At 44.2% G+C, this 17,942-nt stretch overlaps 1 protein-coding gene across 1 annotated transcript; it reads right to left on the bottom strand.

The window, feature by feature from the left end:
• Positions 1 to 8,797: 8,797 nt before the first annotated feature.
• On the bottom strand, positions 8,798 to 14,824 carry LOC147319814 (putative C-type lectin domain family 20 member A). The gene is made up of 6 exons (XM_086312585.1): positions 14,780 to 14,824; positions 14,456 to 14,509; positions 13,135 to 13,491; positions 12,723 to 13,049; positions 9,899 to 9,996; positions 8,798 to 9,508 (listed from the first exon to the last, which is right to left on the bottom strand). The coding sequence occupies exons 2-6, from the start codon at positions 14,490 to 14,492 to the stop codon at positions 9,371 to 9,373; spliced, it is 957 nt and encodes a 318-aa protein (XP_086168711.1). The 5' UTR covers positions 14,493 to 14,509; positions 14,780 to 14,824; the 3' UTR covers positions 8,798 to 9,370.
• Positions 14,825 to 17,942: the final 3,118 nt, after the last annotated feature.

The following is a 17,942-nucleotide window of genomic DNA, read 5'->3' as shown; positions in this document are numbered from 1 at the left end:
GACGTTTTCTGTTCTCTCTCCACTCTGCAGACTGTGCACACTGCTGGTTCGTTAGCTGTAGCCGTGAACTAGCAGCTCTTCTCCCGCTCCTCCCGCCCTCACGTCATTATCCAATCAGAGACGAGCTACAGATGCACATTCAAAATTAGGCGCACTCAGTGTTATGGCAAATGCAGATGGACCCAGGGAGCAGAACGCACGGAGGCAGAGTTGCGGTGAAGACAGTTTATTTACAGTGATGGGGAGGTTTTACAAGGACAAAGTATGTACAATAGCGTATGAATGGGGACGCGGAGCCAGGACGTGCAGGTGACGGAAACACACACAGGTAGTGCACTCGATCTAAAAAAATGATAACCGATAACCGAGAAAAGCTTAAAGTAGACTTTACAGAGAGCTTACTTGGTACTGTTTATTGCCAAAACCTCCAGACGAGGCGAAATCCTGGGGAGGAAACAAAATCCTTACAGTCACCAGAAATAATCCAACGGCTCCAGCAGGCAGGGGCAGAATTACAGACTCTCCAAAAACGTCAATACTCGGACACTAGTCTTCTGTCAGGTAGCTCCTAAAGAACACTTCTGAAGAATGCAGCTGATGAGTAACAGGTGTGCCAGGTTCAGTGACTCACTGCCCCGCCTACCTATACAAAAAGGGAGGCACCAAAAACACATACAGACAAAAACACCACATAACCAGAACCCAGCTCCTAGCACTCAGTGCAGGCTACAGTAGCCTACAGCTCTGTGGAGAGGAGGCACCATAGACATCCTATGGAAGGCACTGTTAGTGTCATGGTCTGGGTGGGTACCTGCAGGTCTCCAACAGCAGCCCCAACTCCTTTAGGCGGAGTTCGGTTGCTCCTCCCTGGCTGACCACCTGTGAGCAATTATTCCGGCAGTATATCAGACCTGCGCTCTCAACCGTTCATCGCCTGAGTATCTGCTATCCCCATGTTAGTCAAGTGGAGCATCATAACTCTGTCCAGAATCCGTGTGATGACTTACTTGTTCTTCTTCTTCTCAGAGGTAGCACCTGGAGTGGAGGTCTTGTCTCCCTCACTCCCGCCTTCCTGGACCTGGGCCGCTTGCTGCTGATACGACGTGGCCTGCCGGCCCACCACTCACTTGCCTGCCTCCCCACGCCTCGACCGCTTCCGGGCCTTCCGCCCCACCTGTCCCCTCCACCTGAAACCAAGTAAGGCAACTCAATTCAACTGTGGAGGATCGTTGATTGTCTGCTGGATCCCACTGACCATGATCTCCTCTTATTCCAGTGCCCCGGCCCCTACCTAGTCCTGTTTCCACCTCCCCGCTGCCTCTGCTGTTCAGCCGTCTCCTAGAGGTGTCTAGGTCACCCTCCATTATCTTAGATTATCCTACGCGCCACTAGTGTGGTGGCGTCGTTTTGTTTTTTTGCTTGTGTTTGCCTGTGGGCAGAAATAAATCCTTTGTTCCCTTATCGTCTCGCTTCTGGGTTGGTTTCTGCACCTGTGTCCATCTTCAAGGTTCAAGGTTTAAGGTTCTTTATTTGTCACATGCATAGTTATACAGTGAAATGTAGCCTGACACGCTCCTCGACATAAAAAACACCCAGCACGCCCCTGCGGGCGGTTTATCCTTCAAGCTCGGGTCCTCTACCAGAGGCCTGGGAGCTTGAGGGTCCTGCGCAGTATCTTAGCTGTTCCCAGGACTGCGCTCTTCTGGACAGAGATCTCCGATGTTGTTCCCGGGATCTGCTGGAGCCACTCGCCTAGCTTGGGAGTCACCGCACCTAGTGCTCCGATTACCACGGGGACCACCGTTACCTTCACCCTCCACATCCTCTCGAGCTCTTCTCTGAGCCCTTGGTATTTCTCCAGCTTCTCGTGTTCCTTCTTCCTGATATTGCTGTCATTTGGAACCGCTACATCGATCACTACGGCCGTCTTCTTCTGTTTGTCTACCACCACTATGTCCGGTTGGTTAGCCACCACCATTTTGTCCGTCTGTATCTGGAAGTCCCATAGGATCTTAGCTCGGTCATTCTCCACCACCCTTGGGGGCATCTCCCATTTTGACCTCGGGACTTCCAGGTTATACTCGGCACAGATGTTCCTGTACACTATGCCGGCCACTTGGTTATGGCGTTCCATGTATGCCTTGCCTGCTAGCATCTTGCACCCTGCTGTTATGTGCTGGATTGTCTCTGGGGCATCTTTACACAGCCTGCACCTGGGGTCTTGCCTGGTGTGATAGACCCCAGCCTCTATGGATCTTGTGCTCAGAGCTTGTTCTTGTGCTGCCATGATTAGTGCCTCTGTGCTGTCTTTCAGTCCAGCTTTGTCCAGCCACTGGTAGGATTTCTGGATATCAGCCACCTCCTCTATCTGCCGGTGGTACATACCGTGCAGGGGCCTGTCCTTCCATGATGGTTCCTCGTCTCCCTCCTCTTTCTTGGGTTTCTGCTGCCTGAGGTATTCACTGAGCACTCGGTCAGTTGGGGCCATCTTCCCAATGTATTCTTGGATGTTCCTTGTCTCATCCTGGACTGTGGTGCTGACACTCACCAGTCCCCGGCCCCCTTCCTTCCGCTTAGCGTACAGCCTCAGGGTGCTGGATTTGGGGTGAAACCCTCCATGCATGGTAAGGAGCTTTCTTGTCTTTATGTCAGTGGCTTCTATCTCCTCCTTTGGCCAGCCTATTACCCCAGCAGGGTACCTGATCACGGGCAGGGCGTACGTGTTGATGGCCCGGATCTTGTTCTTACCATTCAGCTGACTCCTCAGGACTTGCCTGACCCTCTGCAGGTACTTGGTGGTTGCAGCTTTTCTAGCGGCCTCTTCATGGTTCCCATTCGCCTGTGGGATCCCCAAGTACTTGTAACTGTCCTCTATGTCTGCAATGTTGCCTTCTGGTAGTTCAATCCCCTCAGTTCTGACTACCTTCCCTCTCTTTGTTACCATCCGACTACACTTCTCCAGTCCAAACGACATTCCAATGTCATTGCTGTATAGCCTGGTAGTGTGGATCAGTGAATCGATGTCTCGTTCACTCTTGGCATACAGCTTGATGTCATCCATGTACAGGAGGTGGCTGACAACTGCTCCGTTCCGTAGTCGGTATCCGTAGCCAGTCTTGTTAATGATCTCACTGAGGGGGTTCAGGCCTATGCAGAACAGCAGTGGGGACAGAGCATCTCCTTGGTAGATCCCGCACTTGATGGTGACTTGTGCTATGGGCTTGGAGTTGGCCTCTAGTGTTGTACGCCACATCCCCATTGAGTTCCTGATGAAGGCTCTTAGGGTCCCATTGATCTTGTACAATTCTAGGCATTCCAGTATCCAGCTGTGGGGCATTGAGTCATAGGCCTTCTTGTAATCAATCCAGGCAGTGCACAGGTTGGTCAGTCTGGTCTTGCAGTCTCGGCTGATTGTTCTGTCTACCAGTAGCTGGTGTTTTGCGCCTCTGGTATTCTTGCCAATTCCTTTCTGTGTCCCGCTCATGTATTGACCCATGTGCCTGTTCATCTTAGCCGATATGATGCCTGACAGGAGCTTCCATGTAGTACTGAGGCAGGTTATTGGTCGGTAGTTGGAGGGGACCGGTCCCTTCTTGGGGTCCTTGGGGATCAGGACCGTCCGGCCTTCAGTTAGCCATTCCGGGTGTCTCTCGTTAACTAGCAGCTGGTTCATTTGTGCTGCCAGACGCTCGTGGAGTGCAGTCAGTTTCTTCAGCCAGTAGGCGTGAACCATGTCGGGCCCTGGTGCTGTCCAACTCTTCATACTGGAGACCCTTTCTTGGATATCTGCCACTGTGATGGTTACTGGACCCTGTTCAGGGAGGTCACTGTGGTCAGCCCTCAGATCCTCTAGCCACTGAGCATTGCCGTTATGGGTTGCATCCTTCTCCCATATGCTCTTCCAGTATTGCTCCGTCTCCAGCCTTGGTGGTGCTGTTCTCTTATTGTTCCCTTGCCACTGAGAGTACACCTTTGCTGGTTCTGTGGAGAACAGCTGGTTTATTCTCCTGCCTTCTATCTCTCTGGTGTACCTCCTCAAGCGGCTGGCCAAGGCTGTGAGTCTTTGCTTGGCAGTTTCCAAGGCCTCAGGTATGGACAGCTTGCTGTATGGACAGCTTGCTGTATGTCTTAGGCACCTTATTTGTCGCACCTTTCTGCAACTCCGTTAGTTGGCTAACCTCCCTACGTGCTACTTTGATCTTGCCCTCTAGCCTCCTTCTCCATGGAGGGTACTGCCCCTTGTGGCTGTTCAACTTGTAGCCAAGCATCTCACTGATCACTGCTGCCGTATTGTAGATCAGCTTGTTAGTGTCGGTAATCGTGGTTGTAGGTATTGCCCGTAGTGCTGCATTAACATCATCTAGCAGACCTTCTGAGGGTACTTCACGTAATCTTGGTAACCGGCTACAGGGGATCCAGGTTTCCAGCTTGGCCATGATCCTATTTTTCAGGTCAGTTCCTCTCGCACTCAATGATCCTTCTCCTATCGCACTTGGGGCTACGTACCCAATCTCGGGTGGGGGTGATGATATCTCCCCCCTGACCTGGCGTCCTGACTCCTCCTTGCCGTAGCATTTGTGTTGTACCTCGTCAATCTCTAGCTGTGAGAGCAGTCCCTTCTTTCGAATGTTGGAACACTGAGCTACTAGTTGTTTCGCCGTCATTGTGGATGTTGGGTATCGAAGAATCCATAGGTCCCTCATCCTATTCATGTAGCCCCTTCCGCCGGGGTTACTTGCGTAGTAGCATTCCAACAACGCCCTGTTTTCGTCTGTTGCCCACCGATATATATATATATATATATATGTATATATATATATATATATATATATATATATATATATATATATATGTATATATATATATATATATATATATATGTACACTGGGTGAATGTGCAGTAGAAGCAGCAAGCAGGTGAATTCTGTACATTAATATGAATAGACATCTGACTATTTTACAGGATAGACAATATAAACATATTTAAAATTAAAGGAATTGAAATGTACATTGTCTGGGATTTCATAGCCAGTCATGTGACATTTTAAAAAACTGTATCACCAACGGAGCCTGAACAAGATTTGCTTGTTAGATGAAGTCAGCTATCTCATCGTAGCAAGAGAGAAGCACCACCTACCGTTCTTTATGCAACTTCAACTGTCGGAGAAAGTTGGAAGCTGCTCCATCTCTGTCTGTGATTCTCTTCTTGCATGTTTTGCATATTGCATTTCGGTTTTTTGTTGACTACTTCATAGTTTATGTACCTGGAAAAAAAAATGTCCTTGCAGCATTTTTGAGCGTTTTTTTTTTTTTTTTTAAATCTGGTTAATTTGAGTGGCTGTGCTACAGCTCACGCACACATACGTACGGAGTGTGGTTTGAATAAATGAATGAATTGAATTAATGGTGCACACTTTCTATATAATATGCATGTTAAATTTTATATTTGGGGTGAAATATCAAGTCTTTTCAAGTAAACCGGTTCAAGTCCAATTCAAGTCCCAGGTCATTGGTGTAAAAGTCCAAGTCAAGTCACAGTCTTAGAACATTTTTTCAAGTCAAGTCTAAAGTCATAAAATTAATGACTCAAGTCTGACTCGAGTCCAAGTCGAGTCCACACCTCTGATTATGACTGAACAGAAGTTTTACTTAAGATATCGATAATAATAATTTCTTATAGGTTACTGTACAATAGGCTGCAAATAAGCCTGAATAATTAAAAAATGTCATTATAATTGTATATTTTTGTATAGCATAAAAATAGAGAAGTAACCTCTCAGGTTCACAATGATATTTTCTGTGAATACATTTTTATTAGCCGTATACCTGAATTTGCATAATTTCATGAATCATGTTTAAAGTAGGTCCGTTACAGGCCTACGGTATAAACTTGTAAAGTGACTTACATATAATTCGTGTATTTTAAAAACAACTGACTAAAACTATAGTTTTTACAATATTTGCATGTCAAATTAATATAATTGTTTTGTTAGAATATTAAAGTATTTCACTGTTTTTGTTCCCAATGTTTGTAGTTTTAACAAATAAATTTGATTATAATCACACATTGATGTTGTAAATTGTTACGTGTCTGCAGGCTGTATGTGTTCTTTCCCTCTCCTTTTGTTTGCCGTTCCCTTAGGTCGCAGACTGCAGGCTGATGTCAATCTGGGGATGTCCAACTAATTAGAGGAGGGAGACCCCGATTGGACAATCCAGGAGTGCACACCTTGATAAAGAGACTCACCTGTGGCTAGGCGCGGCTCTCTTCCCTCCTTTGAATTGTTTGGCACATGTGTGACGGTTCACTACTGTCTTTCTTTTGTTTGATGATTGTGGTGGGAGTAAAGTGGACTAGGTAAATTTGGGGACCCCATACACTTACTCACGTAGAGTATTTTTGTTAGAAACACTAGGTAAGTAGGTTGGTGCCACCCATGTAATTTTGAGCTTGTTTCGAGTTGAGGTTTAGGGTCTTTCCCTCTTGTTTTTGCTTTTCTAGGATAATTGAATCAGCTAAGTTTTGGTTTTGTCTTTTTGGTGTTTTTTTTGGCACAACCTAACTGTCCCTTTCTCCCCCACATTTGTTGTTTGAATCTGGGTTATTTAATCTGTGAGAGCGCTGCCATTAAACCTTTTTCATAACACCTGTACCGAGTTTCCGGAGTTGTTGTGTTATCCCCTCCTGCCCTCGAGGAGACGTAACACAAGTGGGGGCTCGTCCGGGATCTATTTTCCAGAGCTATAGACAACGCTGGTGCTTGGTACAATGTTACTGCCTTGTAATTAAGTATGGATTTTGACTTAGAAGATTTCATTCATGCTCCGAGACCTGAGAAGTTTGAGTTATGTCGTAAAGATGACTTATTGAGTATTGCGGCACACTTTGATATTCCAGTAAAGAAATATAGTGCAAAAAAGGAAATTAAGGGTATTATCTTACAACGTTTAGTTGAGTTGAAAATCTTGACTGGTTCAGAGGTATGTGATGGTAACGTTCTTTCTGCTGAGCAAGGTGTCGAACCTCTGAAGGAGGATGTTGGTGCTATAGCTACTCCCCCCAAAGTCCAGGTGGAGCCTAAGGTGCCTCCTGCTCTACCTCGTTTCGATCCTCTGTCCCCAGACTTCAGTGGGTCAAACGGACATGCTAGACTTAAGGTGCATCTAGCTCGCCTTCGGCTGGAGGCACGTAACATAAATGTAACAAAAACATTCTGTTTAATAGTTTACAAAAATTCACTGTGATTGAAACAGAAAAAATGTGTTTTGGGGTTTACTATACATTTCTGTAGGGATTTTACATGGTTTATATGTCAAATTCACTGCAATTTTTTACAGTGCAGAATCTGTAAACACATCAGCCATGTCCATGTCAGGGCAGCGACTGCTGGAAACTCATTTTATAGATGAGCTTTAATCTGTTTCCTGTTGTTTTTGGCTTTTGTTCCTCTAGTGTGCGTGCGTGTGTGTGCGTGCGTGTGCGCGTGTGTGTGCGCGTGTGCGTGCGTGATCAACCATCTTCTATAAACCACATGCAAGTTATAACCAGCTGTTTATAACTTGCATAGTTCATATTGATATCCTGTTCATAGCCTGTATACTCACTACAGCCTGCACATACTTAGAGCTTATTCATGACATACCTTCATACCATGAACATTGTAACAGACCCATTTCTGTAATACATCTATATTGTGGCTAAAGCACTTTCTGGATGGATGCAAACTGCGTTTCATTGCCTTGTACTTGTGACGTGTGCAATGACAATAAAGTTGAATTCTATTCTATTCTCGTGGTGCAATGTGAGGTTTGGCCAGCAGATGGCGCCATGGTCTTAAACTCCTTAGAGTGTTACTGTGGAGGTGAAGGGCTGGACTTTTAAATGGTCAGTCACACATTTTCAGGAAGAACGATGAAGTCCTGAAGGAAAACTCGATCATTACCACTCAGACCTTTTCTACTGTTAGCATCTCTGAATAACAAAAATGTTATTGTCCAACAAAACGAGCATTTTTCTAAAGATAAAAAAGAGTCAAATCAACCTGTGAACATCAGCCATTAAAAATCAGCTGATCAGTCACTTCCTGGTGGGCAGACTAAACCGACCCAGAGTCACAGCTCCCAACTTTGGAACAGCTTTCCTCAGCCCATCATTTACTTTATCTCATTCTCACGAAAGCCCCTCCCACGGTAAAAGAGAAAATAACAAACAATACAATTATTCAAAACACATGATCATCATGAAAAGGAAAAATAAAGACATGCATCTGTAAACACATCAGCCACGTCCATGTCAGGGCAGCGACTGCTGACAACTCATTTTATAGATGAGCTTTAATCTGTTTCCTGTTGTTTTTGGCTTTTGTTCCTCTAATGTGCGCGTGTGCGTGTGTGTGTGCAGCAGTGAATGCACCGCTGTGTGGACAGGTACTCTGGTCTTAATGTGGAGTTTTATCAGACTGTGAAACACTTTGTGTTTTAAAACAGAAAATATTTGATCTGAATTTATTTTGAAAATCACCGTCACACAGCCGTCTCGTCGCTTTCACAGATTTTTCTGTGAACAGATGAGCAGCAGAAGTTTTCAGCATTTTACATTCAGATGTTTCACAAACTGTTGGATTGTCTGTCTGGGATTTCATAGCCAGTCATGTGACTGCTGTCCCGCCAATCAGCTTCACTGTATGTGAGACTCTTATTGTTTAGCATTAAACTTCATGTTGTCTCAGCCTTTATGATGTGTGTTACTGCATCAAATTCAAAATAAGAGCATAAAAATGAAGCAACTGAAAGTTCTGACAGGACAATAAAATATCAATAGACTTTATTGAATAGAGTTTACAATGAAGATGGATGCAGAGCCATGACTGTAGTTTACAGAATCAAACAGCAGCAGAGACATTTCTGAGACAGAAAAATGTATATTTAATATGATAATAGAGAGCATAAATGCGCGATTCACTGACATATATGGCATATCTACTGTTATATTGCTGGGTGCTCATTTGAACTATAAAGTATGAAGTCAAAAAGCTCAGACATCAGGCTGCTCTGAACACTCAGTTTCACCTTTTTCTCCTCTTGAACTTTCATATGTAGAGACAGGATATCATGAACATTTATATCTGAGACACAGAAGGTCCGCCCACCCGCTCACCTGCAAACTTTAGCTTCACCAATCAGAAGAAACAAAGAGGCATAAAACAGCTCATCAGACACTCTGATCTGAGCTTGGGATAAAGAAGGATGATTTCCAACTGTCAGTCATGCAAAGCTACGCTGTTACAGTCCAGCAGTCAGAGTACAGAGATGGAAATAAGTTGAATTACACAGCAGATCATCTGAGGAACATCAGCCAATAACGTTCAGACTAAACCGACCCACAGTCTTCCTTCTCACTGTAAGCGGCTGTCTCCTCCTCTCTGTGGAAAACCTTCCCATCAGGCTGCGTCCTCCACCTCAGCTTCACCTCCTCAGTGACTCCTTGCTCCACCAGCTTCTCCCTCACCTGAAACACAGTTTTCACACATTAACAGAAGCTCCTCATTAATCAGCCGTTGTTTCTGTAGTGAGCAGAAAACGTTGTTGGTGCTGTTTCTGGGGGAAATGAACTAAATGAACTGGCTGGGGATGAAACTGAAGTCTGGAATTAGGCCTCATTGCCTGTCATTGGTTCACGTCGTCTCCTCACAGTAATCTGAAATTAAGTGACTTCTTCAAGTTACCAGTTAAAAAGGTTAAATAATACAAATGGATGGGATTGCATTAAACGAGCCCCGTATCTCTGCAGCTGTGTGCTGTCACGTGTCCCTGAACCTGCACAGACTCACTGCTCTCTATCATTTCACAGTAGTTATAGCGGTCTGTTCCTTGTATCGGGGCCCGTGTGACCTCTGACCTGCTGCAGGATGGATTCTTGCACTGTGGGGTCGTTCAGGTCTGCAGATCCCGCCCTCAGCTGAACCTTCACTGACCTCAAGGCTGAAGGTTTGACATCTGCAGAGAAAGAAAAGGGCCATTCAATTCAATTCAATTTTATTTATACATCACTAAATCACAACAACAGTCGCCTCAAGGCGCTTTATACTGTGCGGTAGACCCTATAGTAATACATATAGAGAAAAAACCAAGCAATCAAATGACCCCCTATGAATAAGCACTTTGGCGACAGTCAGAAGGAAAAACTTTTTCCCTTTTAACAGGAAGAAACCTCCAGCAGAACTCAGAGCTCAGGGAGGGGCGCAAATGGAAGAACGCAGTCTTACATATTTGTTTAATATGTGCATTGAAGGACATGTCCTGGTCAAAAATGACTCCAAGGTTCCTCACAGTGTTACTGGAGGCCAAGGTAATGCCATCCAGAGTAAGAATCTGCTTAGATACCATATTTCTAAGCTTTTCAGGGCCGAGTACAATAACCTCAGTTTGATCTGAATTAAGAAGCAGAAAGTTAGCGGCCATCCAGGTCTTTATGTCTTTAAGACATTCCTGCAGTGTAACTCATTGGTGTGTGTTATCTGGCTTCATGCACAGATAGAGCTGGGTGTCATCTGCATAGCAGTGTAAATGTATGCTATGTCTTCTAATGATGCTGCCTAAGGGAAGCATGTATAATGTAAAAGTGCTATATAAATAAAATTGATTTGATACTTTACTTAGGCAATCAAATTAAGATAGATTTTATGTTGTTGGTTTTAAAGAACTGGATGGATATTTTAATGTATTTTTTATTTCTATTTTTCAAGAGTTGGAGAAGTGCCCTTTTTCATAACTTGGCCTACCCTTTTTAGTTTTGTTAATATTGGCAATAGTGAGAAGTACTATGGTTGGATTCAAATGTATTTAACATAGGGCATCTAATTAAGGTAAATGTCATGTTTTTAGTTGGTAGAATCTGATGAGCAATATTTTATTTTATTATTTTTTATTTTGTTTTTCAGTTTTCCTCCTGAGTGATTGCCACCTTAACGTGGTCAGGGGGTTTGTGTGCCTCAGTGACACTAAGATCTAGACCTGCAGAAGCTGAGCCTTCAGGGGGGACACCCAAGTTGGTCAGGTTTTAGGGTAGAGGTTTGACAAAGTGCAATCCAATTACATGACAAAAACAGTTATTCAGAGCACCCCACATTCGCCTCAGCTGCCACCATGTGCCCCCTTTACATTTCTGTCTGCCCCCTCATATATGCCTGTCTAGAACCAGCCCAGCACACCGCCCCCTCGGCCTGTGCTTCGAGTTTTCTGGTAGTTAGAATGACTCGGGGGTGTTGATTCATTTAAACTAACATAATCATCCTGCTGCAACCAGGTTTCTGTAAGGCAGAGTAAATCGATTTGTTGATCAATTATTAAGTCATGTACTAACAGAGACTTGGAGGAGAGAGACCTAATATTTAATAATCCACATTTCACTGTTTTACTCTTTGGTTCAGATGTGGATACTGTATTGTTCTTTCTTTGTAATTGTTTATGTTTAAGTTGTTTGTTTCTGGTTTTTAGTTTGTTTTTTGTCTGTTTGGAAGCTGACACAGTCTCTATGGAGATGGGTTTTTGGGGGGGTAGCAGGAGGAGAGAAGCTGCAGAGAGGCGTGTAAGACTGCAACTCTGCTTCCTGGTCCCAACTCTGGATAGTCATATTTTGGGGGGTTTAATAAATTTGTCCATATTTCTAGAAATGAGAGCTGCTCCATCCAAAGTGGGATGGATGCCGTCTCTCCTAACAAGACCAGGTTTCCTCCAGAAGGTTTGCCAATTATCTATGAAGCCCACATCGTTTCTGGGACACCACTCAGACAGCCAGCAATTTAAGGAGAACATGCGGCTAAACATGTCACTCCTGGTCTGATTGGGGAGGGGACCAGAGAAAACTACAGAGTCCGACATTGTTTTGGCAAAGTTGCACACCGATTCAATATTGATTTTAGTGACCTCTGATTGGCGTAACCGGGTGTCATTACTGCCGACGTGAATTATGATCTTACTGAATTTACGTTTACCCTTAGCCAGCAGTTTTAAATTTCCTTCAATGTCGCCTGCTCTGGCCCCTGCCGGTGTCTCTAGCTTCACATGTCTGAGAACAGAATCACCAATTACCAGAGTTTGACCCCCGGCGGGTGTGTCGCCGAGTGGGGAAAAACGGTTAGACACATGAACGGGTTGGTGGTGTACCTGGGGCTTCTGTTTAGGACTATGCTTCCTCCTCACCGTGACCCAGCCGCCCTCTTTCCCCAGCTGCTTGGGGTCTGCCGGGGAACAGCTAGCGGGGCCTACGCTATCTTCGGCTGCACCAGCTACAGGGGCCTGGCTAGCTACGGGTGAATGAAGGGTGCGAAGCCGAGTCTCCAATTCAGTAATCCTGGCCTCCAGAGCTGCAAATATGCTACATTTGTTACAGATATCATTACTGCTAAAGGAGTAACTAAACATCTGACACAATGAGCAAGAAAGTGCAGGAGGGACAGGTGAAGTAGCCATGGTGCACGTGAAGATTATACTATGAAAACAGAAGTTATCTAAAGGTTTTTAATTAAATTGCTACGCAGATAAGCTACTCAACTACTACTTCCTGTTCCTGTGTTGAAACAGGAACAGGAAGTGATACTCTACCGCAGACAGAGCAAACACTAAATGACAGCGCCACCCAAAGCATCGGCAGTGCTGTGCCAAGAGTGTCCGGATGAGCCCAGGAGGACCAGACTGTGCAGAAACACAGAGGACAGACTCACCTCTGGAGCAGAGGAAGGGGCGTTGGTCATCACAGTTATGACTGTTGAAGGAGCCTGTTGATCCGACTATTGTGGCACAGTTTACGCTGTTATCAGGCTGCCCGGGCCCCCACGGCAGGTTGGAGGCTGTGCTCGAGTTTGACCACGTCCAGTATTTTCTGTACAGTCCAATCCAGGCTTGATAATAAAATGGCAACATAGAAGTGACCTGGCTGTTGTCCTGCGTGTTGGTGATGGTGCTCAGGTCTGTGTACGTCTGTCTGCAGTAAGACTGAGCAACAGACCAGGTCATTGAGTTCTTCACCAGGATGTGTTTGTTAGTCGCAGCTGAAACAAAAGATCAGACGGATTCAAACCTGCAGCTAAAATGTTCAGTTTGTCAAACCCTGGTACCAAAGTCTGAAACACTCACCGTCATAGCAGACAAAGTAATAAGTAGCTGAGCACGGTCTTGTGGACCATGATCCAGCACCAGATATTGTAACACACTCATCAGTCCCTGGCTGTCCCGGTGACCACATGTTAAACCAGGATGACTGAACTGGACCGAGGCGAGACCATTTCCAGCCTTTGGAGAGTCCAATCCACGCCTCGGTGCTCCCCGCCCTTTTCTGGGCTTCCTGGATGAGAGCTGAGCTGTTAACGATGGCGAGGTCAATGTACTCATCTCTGCAGTATTGCTGAGCATCGTTCCAGGACTTCTGCAGGTCAACCAGGTGGAGCTGTCTGACTAACTGATCAGACTGAAGATGGCAGACCATCACGTAACCTGAGAGGACACGAGTCAGTCAGCGCGGTCACAGACTCACCTCAGCTCGACTATTTTAGTCATCAGGAGAATAAATTCTTTACATGCTACCACAACGCAAACTTTTTGCTGACATCTTTAAAGACGTGAATATATGTTAATATATGTGTCCTTCAAAGGATGTGTAACTCGTGTACTGGTTAAAAGCTGTTTTACGGTGCCTGTGGACACCTACACACTGGTTTCCTGCTCCAGGGCGAAACTCTCACATCAGCTTAAAAAGCTGCTTTAACAGTGCTAAGTTTGTTTTTCACTCTGGCCTTATTGCACATGTATTTGGACGATTTTTCCTCTTCAGTGTGCACAATGAAGGAAAACGACGTGTTAGTGGTCGAGGCTCAAAGCTGAACAACACGTGCACTAGGGCTGGGCCATATTATACCGTTCACGGTAATACCGGTACAATGTTAGGCAACAATAAGAAAATGAAATATCATGATAAATATTTTTGGTCATATCGCCCTGCTCTAACGTGCACACGGACGTGGTAAAAGCAGTCAGGATCTTTTTCAGCGAGCTGACGGGTTTGCAGCGTTTCAGGCTTTCAGTCAGATTTCTACACAGAAAATAAAATCAAGACGTGTTTTTCTCAGCAGTGCACACAAACAGCCACGTTCATGCACTGACTCTTCCCTCCTTTCTTTCTTTACTCTTTTACTTCACTTTATACAAACTCTTACAAACTACCGACCATTAAACTGTCAATCAAACTTCTAACTGGACCCAAAGAAACCTTTAGAAGTTTAGTTGACATGACAAAGGTCTTTGGAGATTGTACGAGTGTTTCTGTGACTGCTTGAAGCTCGTTTACAGACACCTTTAAAATAATCCCTATGGAGCAGTTCACTTTGTGCTTTCTTTGATTTTCTGACATCAAAAGTTTTATTCAAACTGTAAATGAGGCGACTGAGATGAGTTCACAGACCTGAGAGCAGCAGCAGGATCAGTCCACACCTCTTCATGACTGAGAGCTGAAAAACTGTGAAGACGTCCTCATGAATCTCATCTGCAGCTGCTCGTTCATTATTAATCATAACACTTAAAGCAGCATCAACAAAGAGGCAGCTGTCTCTGTCATTCACTCCATTTCTATCTAATCTTTCAAACAAAACTATCAAACATATTCAACATTTGAAACGTTCAACTTTAAAAATGTTGTCTTCCTTCAATTATCATCATTTTGTTTATTAGAATACCAGACAATGAATGTGTGAGATTATCAAATAAACCAAACATATGCAGAACATACCCGACACGATGAGACGTCTGTGCAGCTGTGACACAGTCAGAACTCTTCATCTGATATAAATGTCATCCTCGCTCCTCCTCCCACGTCCATCAGAGACTTTGTAAAAGTGGTTTTTTAGAAAGCAGCCCAGTGTTCATTACAGTGCATTTGTTTAAAGATGCTCAGAGTCGTTTAACTGAAGATGACTTATTCAAAGTTATTACAGATGCAAACAGACTGACGTCTGGCAGAACGGGCTGTGAACTGGAGCTAAACGAGGTCACAGGCGTCGAACCATGAAACTGGGACTGAGGTTAAACCTCAGTAAACGGGCCGTTCGGTTTCAGGCTTCAGTGTCTGTGAGAGGAAGAACATGCTCCTCCTCCTGACTGGAGGTCAGCGTGTCTGCTGCATCATCAGCAAAGATGGACGCACTTGGAAATGTTTGCGTCTTCATTTGAATCCAAGGCCGAGGTTTGCTTGCTGTGCATGTGTTTGCATGGATACAGCGCTGATTCTCTGCCCGACCACTTCAGTCTTATTTGAATAATGTTGTCATTATTAGAATTGGGAGAAAAGAGCGTTCAAGCTCGACTCCTCCAAACAAATCAGTGATGATGACGACACAACCCGACACATTTCACATGTCAGTTCCAATCATAGAGAACAAACAGTTTTTATTTTGTTCTTTGTTTGTTTGGCTTCAGCGTCTTTTTAATGATGTTACAGTTTTAGTGCATCTCCTCTAAAAGTGCAAAACGTGCTTTGAGAGTCTCACACAGCACCACTCCCAAAGATGGAGGCTCAGTCACAGACAAATAAAATGCACTGATTTTAAAGTCACCACTAAATTTCACTGAAAGAAGAAGCCAGACCTGCCCTGGATCATGAAAAAGGTGCAGTTTGAGCACTGTGGGTCCTTTTAGTCATCAGCTACAGGCTAAGCTGCTGGTTTGCTGACGCTGAACAAAGATCTGTGTAGTGGCAATTCCTTTACTTTTGAATGATCAAACGTCCCACAACTTAAAGTCCACAAGCCACTGCTGCACTGAGGTAATATTTCGTACGCAGGCAAAAGAAGTCCATTGTCCAAACCTTTTAGTTGAGAGTTTTGGTTTTGGTTTATTTATCCATTTGGCAAGCAATAACAAGATCCTTCCTACTGCTTCTCCTGCTCTGGTAAAAAACCATAGGCCCACCCCAATGCATGCTGGTCCTATACCAGTCTCTTTATTTATAGAAACAAAATGGCCCTACAGCTCTTACTGACTAATTTAACAAAATAACAACAAACAAAACAAATCATTTAAAACAAAATATTAACCAACAAATAAACCCCAAAATATAAATAAACTAACAAACTTTAACTAATTTCAAAATAATAAAAAATAAAGAACAAATAGCTCCAACACTCCGGCCCCTAATTGTGCATACTATCACAATTACTTTAAAGTCCCAAAAGGAGGAGCTATTCCCTTAAACAAATCCTTAATTTTCATTGAGGATTTTCTTCACGATGAGGCTTCCAGTAGCAAAATAAGTTTTGTCACTGGCCTTTCCAAAACACTGGTCCTTGTTTGTAGTCTCACAGAACGCACCAAGCCTTTTGCATCCTGGTTTACATTTAAGACTTTCGCCATCATCCATGATCCTCTTGGAGCTGTAGCGTCTGCAATTAAAACAACATCTCCAGGTATAAGACATCTTTTAGTCCTCATCCATTTTTGTCTTTCTTGCATCAAAGGTAGGTACTCAGAAAGCCATCTCTTCCAGAACAACTCTGCCATGTACTGTACCTGTTTCCACCTTTTCCTGACATGCAAATCACTTGGATGAAACAGTCCTGGTGGAAAAACTGGTTTATTTTTCAGCAACAACAAGTGATTGGGTGTCAGTGCTTCAAGATCATTTGAGTCATCTGAAACTTTAGTAATGGGTCTGTCGTTCATTATAGCTTCAACCTCACAGAAGACTGTGTGGAGTCCTTCATCATCCAGAACTTGCTCCTTAAGAACTGAGGCTAAAATATTCTTTATTGAACGAATGAGACGCTCCCACACACCACCCTGGTGAGAGGCTGCTGGAATGTTGAAGTTCCATTTCATGCCATCCTGAACAAAAGCCTTTTGAATTTTGGCATGGTCCAGCTCAGTCAAACTTTCTTTCAACTCTCGATTCGCCCCAACAAAATTTGTAGCATTATCAGATCTGATGGTCGAAACTGGGCCTCGTCTACAGATGAACCTCCTCACAGCATTTATACAAGAGTCTGTATCAAGTGTACATGCAATCTCCAGATGTACTGCACGACTGGTGAAACAAGTAAAAAGAACTCCATACCTTTTAAGGAGACTTCGTCCTCTTTTAACACTTATAGGTCCAAAATAGTCCACTCCAACCTTTGTGAATGGAGCTATGTCTGGCAGGACTCTCTCTTCAGGCAGATCCGCCATCTTTTGTTCAACAAACTTTCCTCTGTTGCGTCTACACGTGACACAACGAGAGATGATTTTCCTGGCAGCAGAATTTGCATTTAATATCCAGTAATTTTGTCTTAGTTTTGACAGCATGTGTGCTCTTCCTGCATGTCCCAACCTTTGATGGATATGGCGTAAAATCAGTGTTGACACATGCATATCTTTTGTCAAAATTACAGGATGCTTTAATTCCATAGGCATGGCTGCTTTATTCAATCGGCCACCCACTCTGAGGATTCCTGCATCCAACACTGGATCAAGTTTGTAGAGCCAATTTCCCTTAGAGACTCCTTTGAGGCCATTGCGGATTAAAGCCATTTCAGTCGTAAATTTCTGTTGTTGTGCATATTGAAGAATAGCTTGTTCTGCCTTTGCCAAGTCTTCTGGAGTGAGATTTCCTTTCTTCAAAGTGGTCTTAAATCTTTCCATTCTTATCTCCACTTCTTTCTGACCTTCCGGATCATTCTTATTCAAACCTGCAGCAAGCAACTCTTTCCTCTTCTGTGCCAACAACACCAAGACCTCTTTCATCTTTAAAAGCCAGGCTACAGAGATTTTAAGTTTTGCCCAAGACGAGAAGTAGAGGATAAAATAGCTGGTAGGATTTTGTAATTCTCTCACAATGGCATTCATTGTCAGGTCCCTTTTGACCTCTGGGTCATCTGCAGAAATTACACTGTACTCCACATCCAGTTTAGGCCATTCCT

This window comes from Aulonocara sp. 'chitande type north' Nkhata Bay, linkage group LG11, assembly GCF_057382095.1.
Source record: "Aulonocara sp. 'chitande type north' Nkhata Bay isolate Kocher_YH1m ecotype deep benthic linkage group LG11, A_spYH_male_GT1.1, whole genome shotgun sequence".
Taxonomy (NCBI): domain Eukaryota; kingdom Metazoa; phylum Chordata; class Actinopteri; order Cichliformes; family Cichlidae; genus Aulonocara; species Aulonocara sp. 'chitande type north' Nkhata Bay.
The sequence above is the reverse complement of the archived record's forward strand: the minus strand, read 5'-3'. Positions and strand labels throughout refer to the sequence as shown.